Genomic DNA, 21,898 nt, shown 5'->3' with positions numbered 1-21,898 from the left:
ATGACTGATGAATAGTGCAATTTTATGATAAATACAATCACATCTCCCAAAACAAATGTTAAAACATAGGAATGAATCAATTCCAATCTTTGAAAAAAAAAGCAGATACAGCAAGGTTTATGCACTGAGCGCAGGTGCCCCATAGCAAATGATATTACATACTACCTAACCTTACAGTGAAAGGTAGTTTGGAAGATACAGTCCAAGAGATTTTTTTTTAGAACACAGTATATCAATATATTTGTTATAATCTTCTGTAAGCATTCTCCTCAAAATACCAGTATTTATTGTCCCTTTGGAAATTCATAAGCATACAACAGTGTTTAGAAAAGTTTGTTAGTGTGATAATGAGCACCAACAAAGCAGCTGCAGCACAGTTGCATGCAGAAAGCTACTGTACCATCCAAAGACCCCTCCACACGGAAATTTTAGCACAGGTGTACCAGAATTACTATCAGCTTTGACTTATGGTTTGCATTTGATATTTTCTATTTTGTCTTTGTTACACTATTAAACAATTATGATGACTTTACAATCAAACAAAAAAGGAAATGTATTTATATATATTAACCTCTGGAAACAATTAACTTATCCCCATAACCATGAAACAGCCATAAAACATGAATGACATCCGATTCGGGGGTAGTAATTTTTTTGTAAATACAATATGTACCAAATGTAACAGAAAATGAACACATCTGATTGCACCTGCTGCTAGAAGTAATAACATTTCTGCTTCATAGTACAACTTTCTCCCTTCGTCAGTTAACTTCTGATCATCTAGTGTGCAATTTCAGTTGATGTGACTCACTTATTTTACAATAAACCATTCTTCAGTAAGGATTTGCACACATATACAATATAACATATTACATCTTGCACACACATCCTCAGCAGAAATATGCTCATTCAAACCAACTTAGTCTTTTACAGCATATTAAAGATTGCTTAAGGCTTTTTTGCGTACAAATTACTGCAGTCCATGCTAGAAAACACCTCCATATATAACTGAGAAGATTAATGTTAGAACCCAAGGTGATATGGTTACAACAAATGTAAGAAACACTGCATTTTAACAAGAGTTATTACAAAACAACTGACCCACAATTGTGCATGACTTTTAACTTCATGAAACGGAGTGATGATGTTTCATCAACTGCTTAGAGACCATGTGGATGTGTAACCACGTCAGTTAAATCATAGATGGGCAACTTCACTCATTCACACAGGCACAAAGAAATGGAAGAACAGTTCATAGCCACTCTGGTGACAGAATAATGGGTTGCTTCTGTCACCAAAAACACTTTTTTTTAAATAATGTCAGCCATCATGAAGTAGCATCAAAGCCACTGATTTCATATTATGAGGAGGGTGATGATGTCAAAATACCTTTTAGTGTGAAAAACTGCAGACTAAACAGGAAAAACTAGCCCAACAGCTCAGTTAAACTAGACCATATTTGTTGAAGGGGGATCCTCTTAGAGAGGCTGTCAGATAGATTTTAGCTCCTTAACTCTAAATAAATAAATGTGACAACAGCATAACAAAAATATAAACAACTGTCAAATAAAGAAGAAAGAATAAAGCTATGGTATATAAAGTATTACTCTGCGAAAGCACTTATGTGCTGATGGGAGAACGCCAAATGTTGGCAGCAATTGTTAAGAAAAGAGAAAGGGAATAAGGGGCTAAAAAGTGCCTTTGTGGATAAAACTCCACTCTCCCTCTAATGGCCTGAGAAAAGTTCTTCTGTTATGACTGCTGCTGTTCCGCTTCATTATTATTTTCCACCACCATGTTGTGTAGCGGCGTTGGTGATTTGGAGACGTTGTTTTGAAGCTGCAGTTGAGCCAGTCCCTCCTCTGTGTTTGTCCATGAGCTCATTGACTCATGTACTGTTACTGTGTGTTCCTCCATCTGCCTTTGGAGGCTGTCCATCTCCTCCCTGAGAAAAAAAAAGACATTGCATGTATTCTGGCATTTGGATAGCTGCTTGGCACTACACAAGAAAAAACTTCATGTAGGTACATTGATTATGTTAACCAAGTCTTTCTGTTAGGCTTACTTGAGCTGCCGCAGACAGTTGTGCAGGTTGTTGAGGGGCTCTTTGTTGACAGAAGTTGATGGTTTCAGCAGCTCATCTAACAGCGAGGCAGGCACCGGGCAGTCTGGAATCTTAACGGGTGTCACTGGGTTGGATGGGTTCCCCTCACTCTTCAGCTCCATGCGCTGCTGCTCCAACAAAACCATCATTACAGGGATGCATTTAGTCATTTATCTTCAGCAGGTATTTATTATTTGGAACACTGGCCTTTAAATCTTTCTGAGAAGAGGGTGGAGGCTTTGTAAGCATTACTCATGGAAGTAATGGGTACACCCCAGTTGTTTAAAACCAGCCATTACTCACTGCTGTCCATGAGACATGCAACAACACTGACATACAGTTTTTCAATTACTTCAGTTGTAATATATTTAAAATTTTTATATAACCAATGTTAAATATTCAAACACCTGAAGGCCTTCATGCCAAGACTATTAAAGAATGACTTAACACTACGGCCTGACTAGTATTTGAGTGGGCCAAGGGCCAATAATGGCTGATTAGATGTATTAAGAGTAAATTACAGCAGCTAAGCAAATACAAATATTGTTTAAATTAGTACAAATATTTAGTGTTTTAGACAGGTGTGGTGGCTGGACAGTTTGTGAAAAAACACGAAAACTGTCACAGTGAAAAATAAGGTGTCTTACCTTCCTTAGACGGCTCTGTTTGAAGTCCTGTTTGAGTTGTTGGTTCTGCAGTAAGACCGTCTTCATGCTGTTTCTCAGCTCACCCACTTTGGCCTGCAACATAAATTTGTCCTTCCTTGTGTTGCTCAGCTCATCCTGCACCGACTCCAGCTCCACCTTGATGTTCTGAGATAGTGAGTAATGTCTGTTAGTTATAAACCCTTCTGAAAAGGGGAAGTTAAGGAGCAAGCTTTCTATCCATCTTTTACCATCAAGTGAATACTTGCCTGCAGAGCTCTCTGTAGGTTGTCCAGCTCCCTGTGCTGACACTGCTCCATCATCTCCACCTGCTGCTTCTGAGCCTCGATCTCCCTCTGCCTCTGCTCAACCTCCCACTTCAGGTCCTCAACCTGAGGGAGCCAATGTCGGACATCAGTGTCACTGAGAGCTGTTCTCCAATAACAAGTGATGGCTTACATTAAAGCTGTCGCGCCATATGAACTCCTGACAATATCCAAGAAATCAGGTCTGGATGTTGTCCCGAGTTTCCCTTTCACACATGCAGCACACAACAAGAGACTGTCTGTGTCAAGAGCATTCTCACCTGCTGGATATACTCTATGCTTTTGCTGTTCCTTGAATCTGTCAGATGATTTCGGCCTCTGCCCTTACCAACAGAAGTTTAGAATTTGGTCATCTTTCCACTTAGACATTTTGGTTGCAGTCTTTGTGTGAATAACCCTTCTTCTTCACCCTTGGATGTTAGTTTTCCTCAGGTTTCACATGAGCCATATGATAGAAACGTCATCAACATGCTGTGAATTTATCTGCTCTATCCACAAATGGGCTCAGTTGGAAATTACATTGAGTTTGTTCTGGGGAGCTGGCAGGAGGAAGTCCGTTCAATGTCTGATCCAAATGAGTAATGTCTAGATAATTTCTGGTTTTCAGTGCAGGTGTGAATGGGGCTTAATTCTGAAACAGATTTTAGAGTACTCGAACCCCACAACTCTTTATGAAAACTAAGGACAACGATAAGAGTTCATAGTCAAAATGTCATCATTTATAAACTCAGGCTATATCATACTAATTATAAGTAAATTAATACAATCAAACAAACCGCATTGTGTCTATCATATTAGAGGTAGATGGCCATGGATTCTTTTTGTCAAGAAATTTAAATAAAGGTCATCAGCTAAATATTTCAGTCTAACCCTCGTTCAGAATCCTTACCTCTTGGTTAGTGAGGGGCTGCTTGGCCAGTTCCTCATCCAGTTGTTTCTGGAGGATCTGGAGCTGTAAATGAGCCTCGGCCAGCTCCTCTTGGAACCTGGAAACCTCCTGAGCATGCTGCTCATCCTGAGCCCTGCAGAGTGTGATGTATATAATGACAAATTAGTGGTAAGATATACAACTGCTACAGATTTTGCAACTCAATATTAGATCTAAAAAAGTAATTTGCCAAAAGTCGCTGTTTTCTTTAATCAGGCAAATATACATACTGTAGTTTGTGGGATTCTTTCTGCAGAGCTTTGACCAGGTCCTCTTTGGCCTGCAGGTCCTTCTTGATCTCTGACAGCTCCAGCATGGCTGCCCTGTAGTGCCGTCTATTGTGGGCTGCTTCAGCCTTTGCTGCTGCCACCTAAAGGACACATCATATCAGTACAACCGCCCCAGGAGAGTCAAATGCTCCAGATCAAAGACGAGTGTGAAAAAGGCAAAAGCTACCATATTTACTAAAGATACTTGTAACAACTCAGCTTTCTATCTTTTATATTTCTTAGAGGAGTCTGACTGTGCCTTGTGTCAGGCAAATTACTAAATTAATAATATTACAAATATTCACATGCATTCAAAGTACTGACTCTTTGAAATCATTTGAAAGGTCAAAATGAAATGAGCAGTGGGCATTCATACCTAAAAAGGAGAGTAAACTGTATGTTTGTGTATTACTTAGAAATCCTACCTGTTCTTTCAGGTCATTGACTTTGGTTTTCTCCTTTTCCAAAGCAAGCTGTAGAGTTTGTACTACTTGCTTCATTTGCTGGTCCTCCTCCTCTTTACGCTTCAGAACAGCTTGGACCTGTTAAAAGGATAAATGGGAAAACAATATTCTGTAAAATAAAATTAAAAAGTGCATATTTAACCTTTCAACCAAAATTTTCTATTTTGGTTGAAAGGTATGAGGGTAACACAACATATAACACAGAGGTGGTCAAAAAATATATCAACATTATACGATGGAAACAAATTTTTCACCTGTAAGTTGAGCTGGACGAGATCTGCCTCTCTTTTAGCTAAGGCAGACTCCAAAATGTTGGAATGTTCACGCAGTGTACTGTGAGACTGAGCCAATCCAGCCAGTTTCCCTTTTTCATGTTCCAGCTCGAGTGCTAGCTTCTTGTTGGCATCTTCTAACTTTCGAATCCGCTTCTTGAAGCATCGTGACTCTTGAAGCTGTGAAATCAATTCATGTCATTAATACAAAATAGCATACATGAATTGAATGATTACAGATATGTAAACATACTGCTCATATGAAGTTGTCATCAGCATCATACAATTTAAAAATACCAGAAACAGTAATTTCTCATTGGACAAAATGAGCGGTCTTGTTCAAAACACTGAATATATCAACACAAACTGACACAAAATGATAATTGTTCACCTCATCCTCGAGCTCCATAACCTTCTCCTGGTACTCCTCCAGCTCTGTGGAGGTGAGAGTGATGACTTCCTGCAGCTCCTTCTCTAGCATAGTCTTACTGTTGGTCACAGCCTGCAGCTCAGCCTGCAGAGCCTTAATCTTCTCCTGGATGACAAATAAAACCAAATTGTATTTCAATACATTTCAGTTAGTGAGCAGGTGCAGTTTTCCAGGATTGTTCACGAGATGACAGATATCTTTATGATAAAGAAATATGAGTCAAGGACAAGAGTAGACTGAATGCTATCTTATTCATGTTTTTTTTAAGATGATGTTCTTGTTACTGTGGACTGACACAGTAAAAAAAACAATTACCTATAATATTGTTCATCCTTCAGACTGTGGGGAAGCACTTATAGCACAAGAAGCTAACTAAATAAAGATACTCCATAACTTGGATTAGGAATGCAAAATAGTGACATATATTTTTCAGCCTAAATATCGATAGTGGTAAGATTATTATTATTATTTTATACTTCATTCAGTCATGCCACAAAGATAGTGTACCCTTTTTCTAATAGCAACTTTTCTGCTAATTGCCTGGCACTCTGTGTCGAACTACATGTCGTATCTGTGAATTTTTCATGGAACTGTAAAGGTCTGGCAGGTTTATACTGTACCTGTAAGACCTGGCTGTTTCCCCCATCCGACACCTGGGCCTTGAGTTTGACCAGCTCTGCCTCGGCCGTCTCCTTGTCAGTCAGAGCCTCCTGGAGCCTCCTACTCAGGATGCCCACAGCATTCTCATAGGCCTTGTGTTTGGCCTTCATCTCCTTCTGAGCACTAGTCAAATCTGTCCCCAGCCGCTTCATACGCACCTTCTGCTCTGAGATGGCCCTATTTGATGCAGATAAGACATTAACTTAAATGGGGAAATGAGGTTGTTCTGACAGCAGACCATACAAACATGAACACAAGATGTAGACATACAGACTGTACATCTTTAAAAATCACATTTAATTTGCAGATTTAGATAACACAGAGCAAAATGATGTGGATGGATGGATTTTTCAAACCACATGTACTGACTCATATGTCTGTGTGAAGATCAGGTATTGTATAAGCAATGCCCTTTGTTTATATTTATAAATATCACTTGATAACAGAGATATGCACCATGGTCCAAGTCCTTACTGTGGGAGTCATTCAAGCTCTCCAAATCTCCATGCAGCACATGACTCACTTTTTGGCTTCTCCCTCCATTTGCTCCACCTGTTTCCTCAGGCCTTCGTTCTCTTCTGTCACTGCTGCTAGCTGGCTCTGATCGAACTGTAGAGACTGGAGTGGGAGAAAAACAGAACAGTTCACATTACAACAGGATTCATACTTTAATTTCACACAAGAAAACTGTTTAATTACACCCACTTATACTACAGCCAAAACATAAATATTTATTTTACTTTTATTGTTTAAGTACTTAGTGAAGTAGACTTGGTAAGAAATATTAAACAAATATCAATGTTTATAATTACCTGGACCTGGGTTTCTAGCTGATCCCTTTCCGTCTGAATGGCTTGCAGATGGGCCTCCATGTTGTTCATCTGCTCCTGGACTCTCACCACCTCCTTCTGCAGCCGGGCCTGCTCCAACTCTGCCTTCTGCTTCTCCCCCTGAACGCCCAGCACCTCCTGCTTCAGGTCCTTCACCTCCGCCAACAGACGTTTTTTGGTGGACTTGAGCTCACTGATCAACTGGTCTTTGGAGCTGGCATCCCGACGGTAGGCCTCTACCATCACCTGTAAAGGCAATAACCATGTGTCTCATCAATGAACTGATCTCCATTTAAGTCTCATATTTGTCTTGACTGAGAGAGCAGGCAAAATATTTTTCACAACATACTGTAGATACAATGCAGGAGAGAGGACTGCAACAGGATGTGAAGCCCACACTACATCATCTCTAGGCTTGAGAGATAAATTTCCACTGGTAGAATTCAGTTATGGCGACGCCACGGCAAAATCTTTGCCACCACCCAAAAAATGAATAAATAAATACACAGACGTATATAACATGAACTTGCCAATGCACATTCGACCCACACTTTGGGGCTATGAGTCAGCCGTCAATCTGTTTGTCACTGTTCGTAGAGAATCCAGTCTGTAGTGCAGTTCATACAATTCACTGATAGACCAGTGGATTGCTGAGTAACATTTGCCTTTATGATCAAGGAAAGTTTTTCTATCACGTCCTTTGTCCTTTCTCTCTCCTCCCTCTTGCTCGTCCACATGAGCGTTCTCTCTCTGTCTCTTTCAATTCAATGGACTTTTTTGGCAACATAAATTGTTAAGAAAAAAAAACGAATGAAATGTTGGACTAAATAAAAAGGCAGTGTGAGGAGAGGAGATGAACTCCAGCTGTTATGTGTTGTTGTGTTGGTTGTCTATTAGGCTGTCTCTCCCTCTCTACAATATATTTAAACATTACTAAATTAAAGTGGCTCCAAACCTACTACATCTAGAGCAAGCTATATTTGCTAGATCTATTTTATAACCAAGAGGTAACACCAAATCACACATCCTGTTGTACAAACTGCCTCTAAGTGTCACTGTTCCATAGAGCTGTAGCAATCAACGGATTACTCAGTTAGTTGTCAATTATTAAATTAATTAGAAGCTAAGTTGAGAAAGGATTATTCGGTTTGAGAAATTTTTTAGGGGAAAACAAAGTCAAAATCCTCTGATTCCAGCTTCTTAATTGTGAATACTTTCTGGTTTCTTTACTCATCTATTTTTAAAAAAAAAAATTTTTTAAAGAATTTTTTTGGGGCATTTTTGCCTTTATAGATAGGACAGTTAAGTGTGAAGAGGGGGAGAGAGAGAGGGGTAATGACATACAGCAAAGGGCCACAGGCTGGAGTCGAACCTGGGCCGCTGCGGCAACAGCCTTGTACATGGGGCGCCTGCTCTATCCACTAAGCCACCGACGCCCCATTCTTTACTCATCTATGACAGTAAACTGAATATCTTCAGGTTGTGGACAAAACAAGGGATTTAAGGACGTCATCTTGGGTTTTGGGAAACATCTATCCACATTTTTTTCCACATTTCACAGGCCAAACAACAAATTGATTAATCACGAAAACAATCAACTGATTAATCAACAACGATAATAATGGTTAATTGCAGCCTTACTGTACAGCAACAGTAATAGCAGTTCCCTAAAGTACTCTACAGCTGATTGGATTGGACTCTCTCCAGGGGTCACGGGTCAGTATAGGGTCTATCTGGACTCAGCTGGACACTTAAAAAAACTTCCCTTAAAACACCTCAATGTTTTTGTGCTGCGATTGAGTCTGCATTAAAGGGATCTAATACTAGACTTAAACATATATAATACTAAACAAATAAAAAACAAAGCAAATACCCTACTTGTGTACTACACATATGGCCTGTATCCTAGTAAGAAACAACACCATAGCATTACAGTTTTAACACCCTATAGGCGAACACTGCCCCCACGGTGACCCTCTTGTTCCACAGGAAACACTGCACAGGATTATGACAAACTGAGAAAGAAGGCCTGTACATATGGAATTGTACAGGCTTTATTTTTTTGTCTTGTGTTGGTTCCCAGTAGAAACACACACAATAAAGACAGCAGGACATTTTGTTTGGCTGTTTTTGTTAATGCAGAGCTTTTAAGCTTATTTTTCAAATAGCTTCACAATTTTTAATGTAAGTGCAGCTGTACAAGTGTGCCATGTGCAGCTGTATTATATAGGAACAAAGAAATATAAAATCATGGAACACACCGAGACCAGAGTAGCTATCAGTTCAATACTTTTTGTGTTTGTGCCTTTAAGAACCTGCATTTTTGCACAAATAGAGTAGATTAAATTTTCTCACTTATTTACAAATCAAAAATGTGCAAAGCATCCACATACCTCATCTTACTTGTTTCCCTCTATCCTGTGAACCTTTAACAAGTAGTCTATCAATCATGCTACAGTATCCAACACATCACTGACTTCTCCCTAATGTAGTTGCTTTAGATGCGATGAAGAGGCACATTAGATGATGATGCAGCCAGATTTTTCTTTTTCTGCTTTCCTGAAAGCAGCCAAATACATTTTGATGGACCGAGATGAATGTTAATACACAAGTGTGATGGCTATACAAAAACTCAAGACTTGAAAGAAATCCAATACAATGCACATTTCTGTCATTCTGTCTATAAACTCCACCCTCTTTATGACAGCCTGTCGATGCAAAATAAGCAGCATCCACTGCTGCACAATCCAATGAGGCGTGTCAACCAGCACCCGTCTGAGATGACAGCCATCTGGCTCTACAATACATCCTCCTACGACAGCATCAGCATCTGCCTTAGCCAGCTGGGAGGTTTCAGAGATAAAAAAATAATAAATGTATGTGAAGTCTACACAGTCTTAACTGGCTTCCACAAACTTTGCCCAATAAGAGAGACTAGTACAGTGCTAGTACAAGAGAAAGGGAGATGTCTTACCTTTTGTTGTTGGAACTGCTCCTTCAGTTTCTGCGTTTGTTTCTTAAGGGAATTATTTTCTTGTTGAAGAGTTTCAATCTGTAAGAAAGGCCTTAAAGTTTTACTATATCGTGGTGGAGCGGTAACTCCAAAAGGAAAAAAAAATAGATGCAACAAGTTACTTGAATTATGTTTAAATTCTTAGATTTGGCTCCTGGAGCTGAATGGAAAATGCACTCCTTCATCAAAAAGGATGCAGAGACAAGATTTTGAGAAATGTCATGTCTAATCACGTCACTAGCAGCTCAGCAATTTCTACAATGCTTTATGCCAAAAGAATTACTGCTCACCAAGGCCATGAAAATATTTAACCATAACATTTGTGCCTCAAGGTATCACTACAGAAGTAGATGGAAATATAATCTTGTCCAAACCCATTAGGGAAAGTCAATATTTGCTGTGAAGTCACTGGTAATGGTTTAATCAGGCATACATTTTTTTTCCCCCCATGCCATCTCAAGTTTCATTTGTGTTTTTTCACCTCCCTCCTGTATCATACCTGATTGGCTTTGACCTGGACTTCCTGTCGGAGCTGATCCAAGACATCTGAAGCAACCAGAACATCCTCACCGAGCCGTTCAGCGCTCTCGTCAAGTTGGCTCTTATCGGCCCGGGCTGCCTGCAGCGCTACCTCCAGGACAATCTTCTCGTTCTGCAGGTATTGGATGTTGTCATCCTTGGCACTGCTCTCCGTCTGCAGCTCAGCCAGCTGGGCCTCCAGCTCCAGGTAGCGGGCTTCTAGCTGGTTGATGGACTGCTCTTTGGTGTGCAAGTTCTCCTGAGTGGTGGTCAGCTGGCGCATCAGCTCTAGATGCTCTTTCTGGAGTGACTGCAGCTGCACGTCCTTCTGGGAAAGCGTCAAGTTTGCCTAAAAGGAACAGAGTGTGAAAGGCAGGTTAGAGCAGAATACAATACACACGTTTACTGCCCATAGAAGGTGGAGAACAAATGACTACCTGCTCTAGTTCTCTTTCCAGGGTGCTGGCTGTGTTGGCCAGTTTAGTTAAGCGTTCTCGTTCATCCTCAAACTCCTCCAGTTTGTGCTGCAGATCATCTTCCACCATGCTCTTTGCATCCTGGATCTGCTTATAATTAGCTTCCTGGGTCAGCATGTCAGCCTAGGTCACACACAGTAAACACAATATTTATTATATACCACAATACTTTACACAATATGATAGACTGACTTCAAATGACCTTCAGGTATTGGTTGTTTATTGAGTGGATATGAAGACTTCACAAATCAATGATAGCACATTCAGAAAGGAACGTTCCAAAGTATACCTCAATGCTCTGCAGCTGAACAGCAATACGCTCTTTATCTTTGATGGAGCGGTGTTGGGTCTCAGTGAGTTGGTGGGACAGAGTCACATTCTCCATCTTCAGATGTTCCAGGACACCAATCTGAGTCATCTGTCCAGCCTGGGAGAGATAAAAACAACAAAGTGTCATGTCGACTCTTGTCTAACAAATGTCAAGCCTTTATCAAAAATCAACCGCATTTGTATCAACTATACCTGCATGTTGGCCATTTCGCTTTGCAGTCGTACTCTTGCCTCTTGGGCCAGGGCTAGCTGCTGCTGGTACCACTGTCTGAGCTGCTGGAGTGAGTCAATTTCAGCCTGGGAAGTCTTCATCCGGCTCTGTAGGGTACTGCGCTCCAGTTGGACCTGTTGAAGCTGGCTCTGAAGACCAGCCATCTGCTGACGCAACTCCTGAACTGTAAAAGTGTGAGAACAAAACATCTAATTTAATCTCTGTGAATATGTTAACCAATAATCAGGGTGTTTGTCAACACCATATTGGGTGGTTCATTTTACTCACAGCACACTTAGAGATGTTGACTATTCATTACTACACTGAGCTCTCTGGGTCTCCGTCTCTCACCTGTATTGTCTCTCAAGGTTACAGTGTTTTGCATCTCCTCCACCTTCCCCATCAGCCTGTTGTATTGGTCTTCAGCCACCTTTAGGTCATTACTTAGTGAAGCTAGACTGGCATTCTTGTTCTCCAGACTGCCCTGGAGCTCCACCATGGCCTTCTCTAGCTGGCTGCAGTTTTGTCGCAGTGTGCCAACCTCCGTAGTGAGGGCGCTCTGCTTCTCCTGGGTGACCTGTGCCTCCTCCTTCTTGGCTTGCAGCTGTGCATTTACTGTAGCGAGCTGGGCCTGAAGCTCTGTCTTCTCCTTGAGAGCCTGGAGGACAAGACAGTGTGGTGAGCACTTAAATCATCTTATTTGTGGTTTACAATACAGTGTCATCTGAACAGCCTGCCAAGGTAAATTAACAGCCAATAAATTAAATTTCATCATTTTGGATGCTGTAATATATGACCTGGCATTTATTAGCAGCATCATTACTGACATTTACAGGTGAAGTTGAACATGGTACACAACATATTATGGTGTTAAATTATTAGAAGCAGTATTTATGCAAACACAGCTAGCACGGTCAGCATACTTAAGTAAAACTTCAGTGAATGAAAAAACAGATACTAGATACAACTGGTAAACCTTCACTTATCCATTTGATGATAACTGATAAAAAGAACTGCATCCTATCAAAACAGCCTCAGCCTATGCAACTTTTTTAAGGATGTTGTATGTAATGGTCCTGTTTTTAATGTCTTGTATTGTTTCTCTGTTATTTTGTCCACTCCTGTACACAATATGCATGGTTGGGTGATTTGTGAGGAAGGAATGGGAAATATGATTACAGAACCAATGTGTTATATTACCTGATTGGCCTCAGATGACAAAGATTCCAGTTGACCCTCTAGTCTCATTTTCTCTTTCAACACCTGCAGCATTTCATCGTGGCCCATCACAGAACTCTCCAAAGAAACACTGAAACAAATGTAAACAGCGTAAGTGCTCAATGAATAGTCATTTAGCTGATTGAGAATAAAAATTCTTGCAGTTTACATGATCAGTTACTTGTTATAATTAATCTACAGCAGTGGCTCTCAACCTTTTTCATGTCATTAAATCCTAAATTGATACACATTAAGTCGCAGCGCCCCTTTTGATTAGATTTAGCTTCAGGAACATCCATCTCAAAAGATTTTGGTTGTTAGATATGATTACAAACATGATCAGAGTAGTAACTCCTCTGACCCTTACTCACACTGGATTCACTTCTATTGTGAATAGTGATAAAATCATTCCCCATTTTTCCCCCTGGTTGAGAACCACTGATCTACAGTAACAAGCTAAAATGCCAAACATTTTTAAGTTCTAACTCCTTCAATGTGATGAACTGCAGTTCAATGTAATATTGTCTTTCATTGGGCTGTAAACACAACATCAACGATGTTGACAAATACCTGCTGGAGAAACTGTCCCTGCGGCTGCGAGGCTCCGCTGTCCCTTCTCTCTCCTGCTCCAGCTCCAGCTGGTGTTGCTCTTCACTGGCCGCCTGCAGCACCTCCTGCAGGGAGGGGAACTGACCCATTGCCTCAGGGGCAATCTCCCTCCCCTCCACTGTGTAGGGCCCCTGCTGTCTTTCCACGGCCGCGGAGAGCATCCCGTACGTCCCTCTGGTAGACACGCTGCTGTAAGACGAGCTGTCACTGTCGTTGCCGTCGTTCCCAGGCCTTGTTCCTGATTCGCTGCCGTCAATTTCTGAGACATTATCACCACCCTGGAGCGAAGCAGAGGACTGTGCATCTGCCTCGCGGGTGCTGCCCTCCGACATCACACTGACCTCAGACAAGGTGGACACCGAGCTAATGGTGGACTGGAGGGAGCTCATGGTGTTGTCTGCTGTTCTTACTCCACCACCTCCTCCTCCTCCTCCTCCATTTCCACCATCATTCTCAGGGGACTTGTAGTCAGCCAACGAGTAGATCTTGTTTGGGCGGGGTGATTTGGATTTTTTCTCCTTGGAAGGGGGAATTCCCAAGCTACCCAGTTTGGGACCACGGGGGACACTGGTCCTCAGGAAGGAATACTCCTTGGTCATGGCAACAGTGCTGGCCCTGGGCAGAGCCTCAGGATGCAGCATGAGCTCTGGATCCAGAGTGCTGAATGGCCTGATCTTGGGGGTCGTGCGGTGAGACTAGAAACAGAAAGACACAAACCATGGAACTGCCATCCTGATATAATCTGACACAAGGTTGCTCATAAAACCCAGAGTATAACATATTAAAAGAGGAATAGAGTTGACAGAATCTAGTAAGAAATAATCCACAAATATAGGGCACTCTGAAGCCAAACTCGCACCAATGCCTACGTGAAAAGCTGCAGCTTCTATACCTCTTAAACTGTTTAGCTTCTGGGCTACATTTTCAAGAAAACAGCACTTTTAGTATCCAACTTCAGCTGAGACTAAGTCCAAAAGCATGAAGCACAAGTTGATCCCGCATATACAGTTTTTAAAAAGATAGTTGTGTGATGACAAAAATTTCACATTAAGATAATGCAGAAGCTGCTGCAAACTGGTTTTGGAAATATGAGGACCTCGAGGACAAATAGAAGAAGAGTTGGCACTCTCCGTAACCTGGCAGCTACTCCATTCACTCACCCTCTCTTTATGTCTCTGCACTCTGTACTGTTTGAGTTGCTCCTCCAGACGCCGGCGAGCCTCCAGGCGAATCTTTTCCTCATTCTCCATCTCCAGTGATGGCTTCTGGTTGGCTAAAGGGAAAGTATGTTAGGCCAAAAAGAGGAATGTTATCCATCATCACATACTGCACTACTACACTGCAGCTCTTTATGTACACAAAACCTGGTTCTACAGGACTGTAACAGTTGAGTCCTATCAAAGAGCTGTATGCTGCTTCACTGATCCAACGCAAATAATAGTATAATGTTGGTTGTATTGGGTCAAGACTTGAAGCTACTAGGAATTTGCAAAAGTAAACAAATTATTCAAATTGGAGTTCCTTGTGTTACTTCCTGGGCATGACACGTTTTGGTACACGCCACAGTTACTAGTTAGTCACAAACTGCACTGCAACAGTCTCAATTTTTCCTGAAAGCTACTGCAGATTTTTAAAGCAGGCAACAGTATCGGTGTTACATTTCACATCACAACCAAAAATTTACAAGGTGCAGCATGCTGTATCAATTAAAAAACTAATCATGACTACAACAGCTATGCAGCTAGTGTTGCCAATATTACAATGAGCTGAATGAAGATGTCTATAAATGCATTGAACAGATGTTCAGTTATGTTCCATGTGCCATCAAAAGAGATGCAACAGGATTATTCATGTGCTGCCGCTACATATATTCTGAGTGGGAGTTATAATGTGGAGCCAAACAAAATCACCACACTTTGTGCCAAAGCTAAACATATTACATTTCAGAACTGTGAACAAGGCAACTGTGCCTGACTTTAAAACACCACCAAAAAGATAACACACGACAGGGATTAGTTCCAAATCACAGCCATTAGTCCAAACAGTGTTCCAAAGGAAGCACCCACACCAAATTCTAATAAAGCAACCAAATGTCAATGCAAGTTGCAGACGGGGGGTAGTCTCAAACAACTAAAAGAAAGTCCCACTGAGTCACTTTATTCAGATGATACACAGACAAGGGAGTTAGGACGGATGTGTACATGAGCCAAAAAAGTAAAACATCCCACAGCAAAATGAGGTTAAAATACAGGGGGGTATAGAGGGGGCATTCACTCCACGTAGGTTTATGCTTACACAATTCAGTCTCCTGCATAGGCATACTGAGTCTGAGCGACTGCAATGAATCACCCTTGTGAACCGTGAGCTCAGCACTAGAAGCCCCCTCAGACTTCTCTAGCATCATGGGTGGAAAAGCAGCCAAACCTGGGGAGGGCTCTTGGGTCTGGGAGTTGACAGGGGAGCTGGTGCTCTGGGGAGGGGCTGTCGGAGGCAGGGGCCCATTTATGTGGGTGTTCCCCGCAGCACCAAAGTCCTCTGCCAGTCCGTTTCCATTTGGCATCACATCTAAACTGACAGGACCTGAAAGAGAAGGGGGAAGAGAAGCCCTGAGGAATGTAACAATTAGTCATGATAACTTCTTATAAACTGGACTTGCAACGTGAATGTTATTCCACTTGGCAAGCTGACTGGGCAACCCTGTCAAGCTACATTAGCTTGAGTGAAAAAGGTGGCTGGAAACATCCACGCAGCACGTGGCTACTGATGCATCCCTGGAGCTACACCTTCTCTTGTGTCAAGGAGCACAATAAGGGGTCATCTTGCATGACAAACATATTGAAAGGCCCTGAAAACCTATATCGCCAACAGCTTTAACCTATGGGCAATGAGGTCAAACAAGATTACACAATTAACTCACATAATTTTCTGCCAAACATGGAACAGTTTTGGTTACTGGTTAGTGTTACTGTCTCTTATGTCTGTGCACCAATCAGAATTTAGAAACACTTTAATCAAAACCTGATGACAGTGGTGGGATTGTTTACATATGTTTCCAGGTCGCAGTCAAACTCTAATCAAAGCATACCCACACAGTCCTGGTGCAGCAGATAAGTTGAGTTAAAATCTTAACAAATAATTCCTGTTTTTCACAAGCTACCTTAGACTGTTGCATATTTAGTCAAAAATACATTCATGCTACTATTAAAACCGACTGTCTACAATTGAAAATAAAGGCTACATGCTACTTACATTAAAGGGGGACACCACTGATTTAACACAAACAAATCCAGTTAAGTTCTGTTCAGCCTGTGAAAATATGCATTTCATGGTTTTGGAGGGAGCTTTGTTAAGTCTGGGGAAGAATAACCTTGTGATGGTTGTTCCGACAGGATCTCTGTCTCTTCTGCACTGATTTTAACATTTTCTTTTTTTTTTCCATGTCTCTTGCATGTCCCACAACTTCGCAGAAGCATTTAAAGATCAAAATCTGTATTTTCAGTTGTCTTCGTACTATCTTATTTTTTCTTCTACTAAACCTTAACCATTGAAGACTTGGACCATAGTAGCCCCATGATGATGACTAATTAGAATTCAGCTCAGCTATCTAACACATCAGTCCAAAGAGCCGTGTAACATGGAGCAGTGGAAGGCCTCAGGCCTTGTAGTAGCCACCAAAACAGGTCATGCATGGCAGGATACAAGTGTTACCAGTAATATGCCTAAAGGGGAAAGAACTTTGCAGATCAGAGAGCAGCGTTGGAAGCGAGCTGATGACAGCAAAAGGGCAGTAATTTCAGTGGAAAAATATATCAAATGGGACCAACATAAAAATGATTTCCAGACTACGCACACGAGGTCTCTTTATATGGATTACCTCGTCCACTTCCCCCGAATGGCTAACACACAATAATCTGCATTTTCAATCATGCATTCACACAGAAAAAACATATATTGAAAGCAATGCTTTCGTGCTAGAATAACAGTGACATTTTCAAAAGGGCTGTGTAACATTACCAATCCAAGCACTGTTATGAATGAAACATGCGATAAAATCTAAATATTTCTGACAAACCTGTCCACAGACCCAGACAAGTCCTTGTGATTTGACAGACAAATACTGCTTTCGAATAAGACTGGCCTCTACAGGCTTTATGTACTGTGACATTACTTCTCTGATGTTGGGCTATTTATACAAGTGAGTCAGAAAACCTCCATTTTGGCATGGGAATCATTGCATTTCCAGATACACTTTACTTTTTAAAGATATTCATTAGTTTAAGTTTTTTCTTCAAGGAGCAAAGCTCTACAAAGTCACAGCTGCCACCTTTTGAGAATAAAGTGGTAGTGAGGGTGGCAGCATCACTTTGAGATATTATTCCAGCACATACCCTTATATACAATTACTTAATTGCATCCTATCATAACAGCCTCAGTACTCACCATTATGAATATCCCCTTCTGTGTTTTGTGTGTCCTCCAGCCCTTGTTGTTTCAACTGGGTTTCACCTTCTACTTTGCATTTTATAACATGGTCCTCTTGATATGCATTAGCCTCCATTTGAGCTGCTTCTGATTGGTTAGTATCCATTTCCATAAAGAAACTGAACAGTCACAATACTGCTGGTGATCCTTCTGAAAGAACTTTTCACAAGACCATGTTCTTAGGAGGCAGGTCAGCTGGGACCATGTCAGTGTCCAGGAACACTTCTGAACAAAGACAGCACTGGAGAGAGAGAACATTAAGTTAAGCATCGACTGTATACATTTTAGCAATTGTTTGGAGAAGATCACCCATATAAAGATCAATATACAACACAGACGAAGTTGTAGCTCCTCAGAAGTGATCTATTTTAGACAGTAATAATGTTATGTAACAACCCAGCCTGCTTTAATTTAAACACAAGCTGAAGTCAAGGGCTAACGAGCTGGCTTTGTAGTTAATTGGATTGTGTCACGTTAAATATAGATTAACAAGCAACTAACATTGAATTCCTTTACTATGACACAGAGAAACAGATACCACAAATGACAGGCCAAAACTGACTGTTTCACATTTGATTGTTTTAGTTACTTAGAACAAATCCAGTTAATTAAATCTCTGTAGGAATCTGTAAGGGCTGTCAGACATACGTCTTATCAAGCAGCAAACACGCCTTTAAATCCACGCCTTTCAGCTGTCAGACTACAGCTATGTTCAGATTGTGGTGAATGTCGCATTATTTGTGAAAGCAGCTGCTTCTGATACATGTTTGCCGAATTTGCACAAACAATTCATATAAATATAAGCCATACTTACTGTGTACATTTGTCGAAAGACGAGGCCAGATTTGCATTTATGGATTTTGAGAAGAGTCTGGCATATTGTTCTCTCTTTATTAACAACGGCTGTCCGCTTACACTTTGATGACAGCGTTATTATTCAGTACTCCTACGTGTTTAAAGTTATATACCCATCGCATGCTTCAGTTATTAATGATAACCGTTGACTCCAAGGCTGTGTTGCTAAGTTGGCTGTCCGACAGTAGCTGAGTTTCTTCAGTTAGCTCACGTTAGCCTCCGTTCAGCACGGTTTCATACTATCTTGCTAGAGTCACCAGTTCATAAGACATAAGCTATGGACGAGGCGATAACTGACAAACGTACATATAACGACTGTTATATTTGTCTCATGTGTTGAATGGGTTTAGTAAAACTCTACCGGCTAATGACAAGGGGGGCAGACTTAAAGCGAGACGAGCTAGCGAGACGGCTAGCTAGCTAGCTGTATGTGTTTACGACGGAACCTGTCAAGCTAAATGTGCTAACTCGCTAGCTAGAATCGTCAGCGCCAGTGCAGAGGACTGATTTCTCAAATATTTTATATAAATCAACTCATTACCTTCTGTCACGTAAGTATGTTACAAAACCCCGTGTGTAAATTGTAAAATGACATTTTCGGTAAATGTAACTAAAGACATTAAATGCTCACCTTTTTGCGAGCTTCGCCTTTCGCTTTTACTACGTGGCTGTTTGGTTTCCGTCCCTTATCCGTCCGACGGGAAACAGAGGGCGCAAACACATCTGGATGAACACATAAAGCTTGTCAGACAATGGCGTGTCTGCTCGTGACGTTTTGATTTAAGTACCAGGAAAAAAAAACGTTGAAATAATGATACTGCAAATACATACGTCAGAGCTACATTTATTACACGAATTATCCGATGGAACTGACACAACTACTGATAGATGTGTCGGATGTGGTACAGTGCTTCACTCTTGTGGTCAAAGAGCTGCACCCTTGTTTTCAGCAGTGACAGCCAGCAGTTTACCTGCAGCTGCGGATGCCACCAGAGGTGCCATTAAGCCACCAATGCCACTTTTTGAGCCTGGTGCCATACGGTGCACAGAATGCACGGATTGCATTAATACGCACATCATTATATAATACCACTGCTCAACGTAATGAGATTATACAGGATTTCACAGACAGGATTTGAGCTAAGATGATATATTAGCCTTTTATTTAAAATATCTGTCACTGTCGGCCATAGGCGCAATTTCTGAAATTACTTATTTGGTCTATTCCACTGGTTGCCCCCCTACTCCCACCACCTGTAAAAAATAACAACATCTTGCAGGTTTTGATTCGTTTATTTTTCTAATCATATTGTTTATGTAGCCCACTAATAATACTTTAATCTGTAAAGCATCAGTGCTCTCAACCTTTATATTCATTTCTGTAAAAAAGCAAGCACATATCCTGTATTGAACTCAAAAATCGTGTCCCTAGGCATGGGTGTAGATTTCTGGGGGGTAGGGGGGATTTGGGGATTTTTTTTGCTATCCCCCATCCCACCCCAAAATAAAAACATGAAAGTAGCGGTGGTCTTTTATTTTTGACAAAATTAAAGAAAATACACCACAAATTGATGCAGAAAATGCACACACTAATGCATATAAATTCAACACAATGCAAGAAATTAAATGCCTAATGCTTAAAATTTTCTGGCAGAGGACCCCCAAACCCCTCCCTGAGCTTTAAGCCTCGCCACCCATGCTTAAACGACACCTTCACCCTTTTCCATCAGGTTGGCTACATACATACATAAACAAGACACATCACAGATCGCAAACCCCAGCTACAAACACCCTTGAGGGTGGTATATGTGTGGGCCTATATAAGATACTTGCACCCAATCCATGTGCAGGGTATCAAGTGTCAGACATATATAATACAAGTCTCCAGTCAAATGACATCATGCCAAACTAGTCACTGTTTAATGCAAATGAAAAGTATAAGGCCAAATCCACTTTTATTTTAAAAGACTGATTCAAAGCCAATGACGAGGATTTCAACTGTCTTACTTTGGTGCCATCTAGTGGTACTATCAAGAATGACACTGTCTTAGTTACAGCACTAGTGGATGGTCAGTAAACATCACATGGACCTCACAATATCTTACCACTAATATTTCTTTTTTTCTGCAGTCCAAAACGTAAGCCATCAGAATGATATGACAGGTGCAAAACCTTCTTGAGTGAGCACCTCCAGTCTGTGTTGCTACTAGCCTTCGTTCTTAGGAAATAGATTGTTTAGACATCTTAACCTGCATTATTCTGCATTCACTAAATTAAGTAGAGTAGGCTATTTGATATTCTGCTAGTTTTGCCTACAAAGGCTTGTCAAAAGGTTAAGTCACATTTAGAGTGGTGCGTGAGATAATAGCTTGGATGCTTATCTGAGATCGTGTGTGGGTGGTTGAAGGAGTGGCACTTTGGAGTAAAATCAAACTGTGTGCATCTCCCACACTTTGTTACCTTCTTTAATGTCACTGACAGAGGTACTTGGTTTAGGTGTGGAAAATTAGATTGAGCAACTGAGTCCCTTACATGTGGTGCTCTTGTAAACACACAACCAGGATGGATTTGAAGACTTTGTATGCAGGCCTACCTGTGTTTTCCCATATAATATTTTGAAACTCAGCCTCTAAGGAGAGTAATTGGTACAACGTTGAACTATCACTATAGATATTAGCAGAACATATTACCTTTATCAACTACGTCATCTATCCTACACCTTAAAGCTCTCATAAAAGTCCCCCTTTCATGCTTACCTGTCCTGTCCATTAAAGGCAAAATGCCCCTGAAAATATCTTTAAAAAAAAGTCTCTGGCCTGGTAGTAGCTCAGTGTCTAAAGATGATATGGTATTTGTAATTGTCTTTTAATATTTGATATTTTGAATTCAACCATAAACAAGGTGCACAGTCTTGGCTATTAAAGAGCTTATCAGTCAAATAAGGGGATATTTCAAAAGATAAATACACTGACACAAAGATCTGTCATATATTTAACCTTGATTTCACCTTGACAATGAAGCTCAAGCTTACATGAAGCTCCAAACAAGATGGAAAAAAGATTCACGTGTGCAAAAAGTATTTATGAATTATTGCACAACAATCTATTTGTTTGCTTTGATTTACCCAGGCTCTGACAGAAAAATGAAATAATTGTCAGTTCATATTACTTCATTATTTTAGATTGCAGAACTTGCAGAATTTATGTAGCTTTTCTGTATCTGCTGGACTGGGAGAAGGAAGGAATATTAGGCTATAGA

At 40.8% G+C, this 21,898-nt stretch overlaps 1 protein-coding gene across 3 annotated transcripts; it reads right to left on the bottom strand.

Annotated features, from left to right (window-relative positions):
• Positions 1-3: 3 nt before the first annotated feature.
• golga3 (golgin A3) lies at positions 4-19,425 on the bottom strand. Of its 3 annotated transcripts, none has more exons than XM_050052248.1 (24): positions 19,272-19,425; positions 17,744-18,026; positions 15,599-15,883; positions 14,464-14,576; positions 13,265-13,998; positions 12,677-12,785; positions 11,828-12,134; positions 11,458-11,660; positions 11,225-11,362; positions 10,897-11,058; positions 10,440-10,808; positions 9,902-9,979; positions 6,910-7,173; positions 6,621-6,715; positions 6,058-6,274; positions 5,399-5,542; positions 4,990-5,187; positions 4,697-4,813; positions 4,233-4,372; positions 3,964-4,096; positions 3,018-3,140; positions 2,752-2,916; positions 2,066-2,232; positions 4-1,945 (listed from the first exon to the last, which is right to left on the bottom strand). In XM_050052248.1, the coding sequence occupies exons 2-24, from the start codon at positions 17,895-17,897 to the stop codon at positions 1,753-1,755; spliced, it is 4,608 nt and encodes a 1,535-aa protein (XP_049908205.1). In that variant the 5' UTR covers positions 17,898-18,026; positions 19,272-19,425; the 3' UTR covers positions 4-1,752. The 3 variants fall into 3 exon arrangements, with proteins under 3 accessions (XP_049908205.1, XP_049908207.1, XP_049908206.1); XM_050052250.1 differs by having other exon boundaries at positions 15,728-15,883; XM_050052249.1 differs by lacking the exon at positions 19,272-19,425 and adding an exon at positions 18,600-19,201.
• Between the last annotated feature and the right edge of the window lie 2,473 nt (positions 19,426-21,898).

This window comes from Epinephelus moara, chromosome 8, assembly GCF_006386435.1.
Source record: "Epinephelus moara isolate mb chromosome 8, YSFRI_EMoa_1.0, whole genome shotgun sequence".
Lineage (NCBI taxonomy): Eukaryota > Metazoa > Chordata > Actinopteri > Perciformes > Serranidae > Epinephelus > Epinephelus moara.
The sequence above is the reverse complement of the archived record's forward strand: the minus strand, read 5'-3'. Positions and strand labels throughout refer to the sequence as shown.

What these genes read in the sequence shown, in the direction of transcription:
- golga3 (XM_050052248.1), bottom strand. Translation starts at nt 17,897, where the DNA reads ATGGAAATGGATACTAACCAATCAGAAGCAGCTCAAATGGAGGCTAAT. An exon ending in AACCTTGAGAGACAATACAG is followed by an intron (nt 11,661 to 11,827) that starts GTGAGAGACGGA and finishes ACACTTTTACAG; the next exon opens with TTCAGGAGTTGCGTCAGCAG. An exon ending in AGCAGTTCCAACAACAAAAG is followed by an intron (nt 7,174 to 9,901) that starts GTAAGACATCTC and finishes TTGCCTTTACAG; the next exon opens with GTGATGGTAGAGGCCTACCG.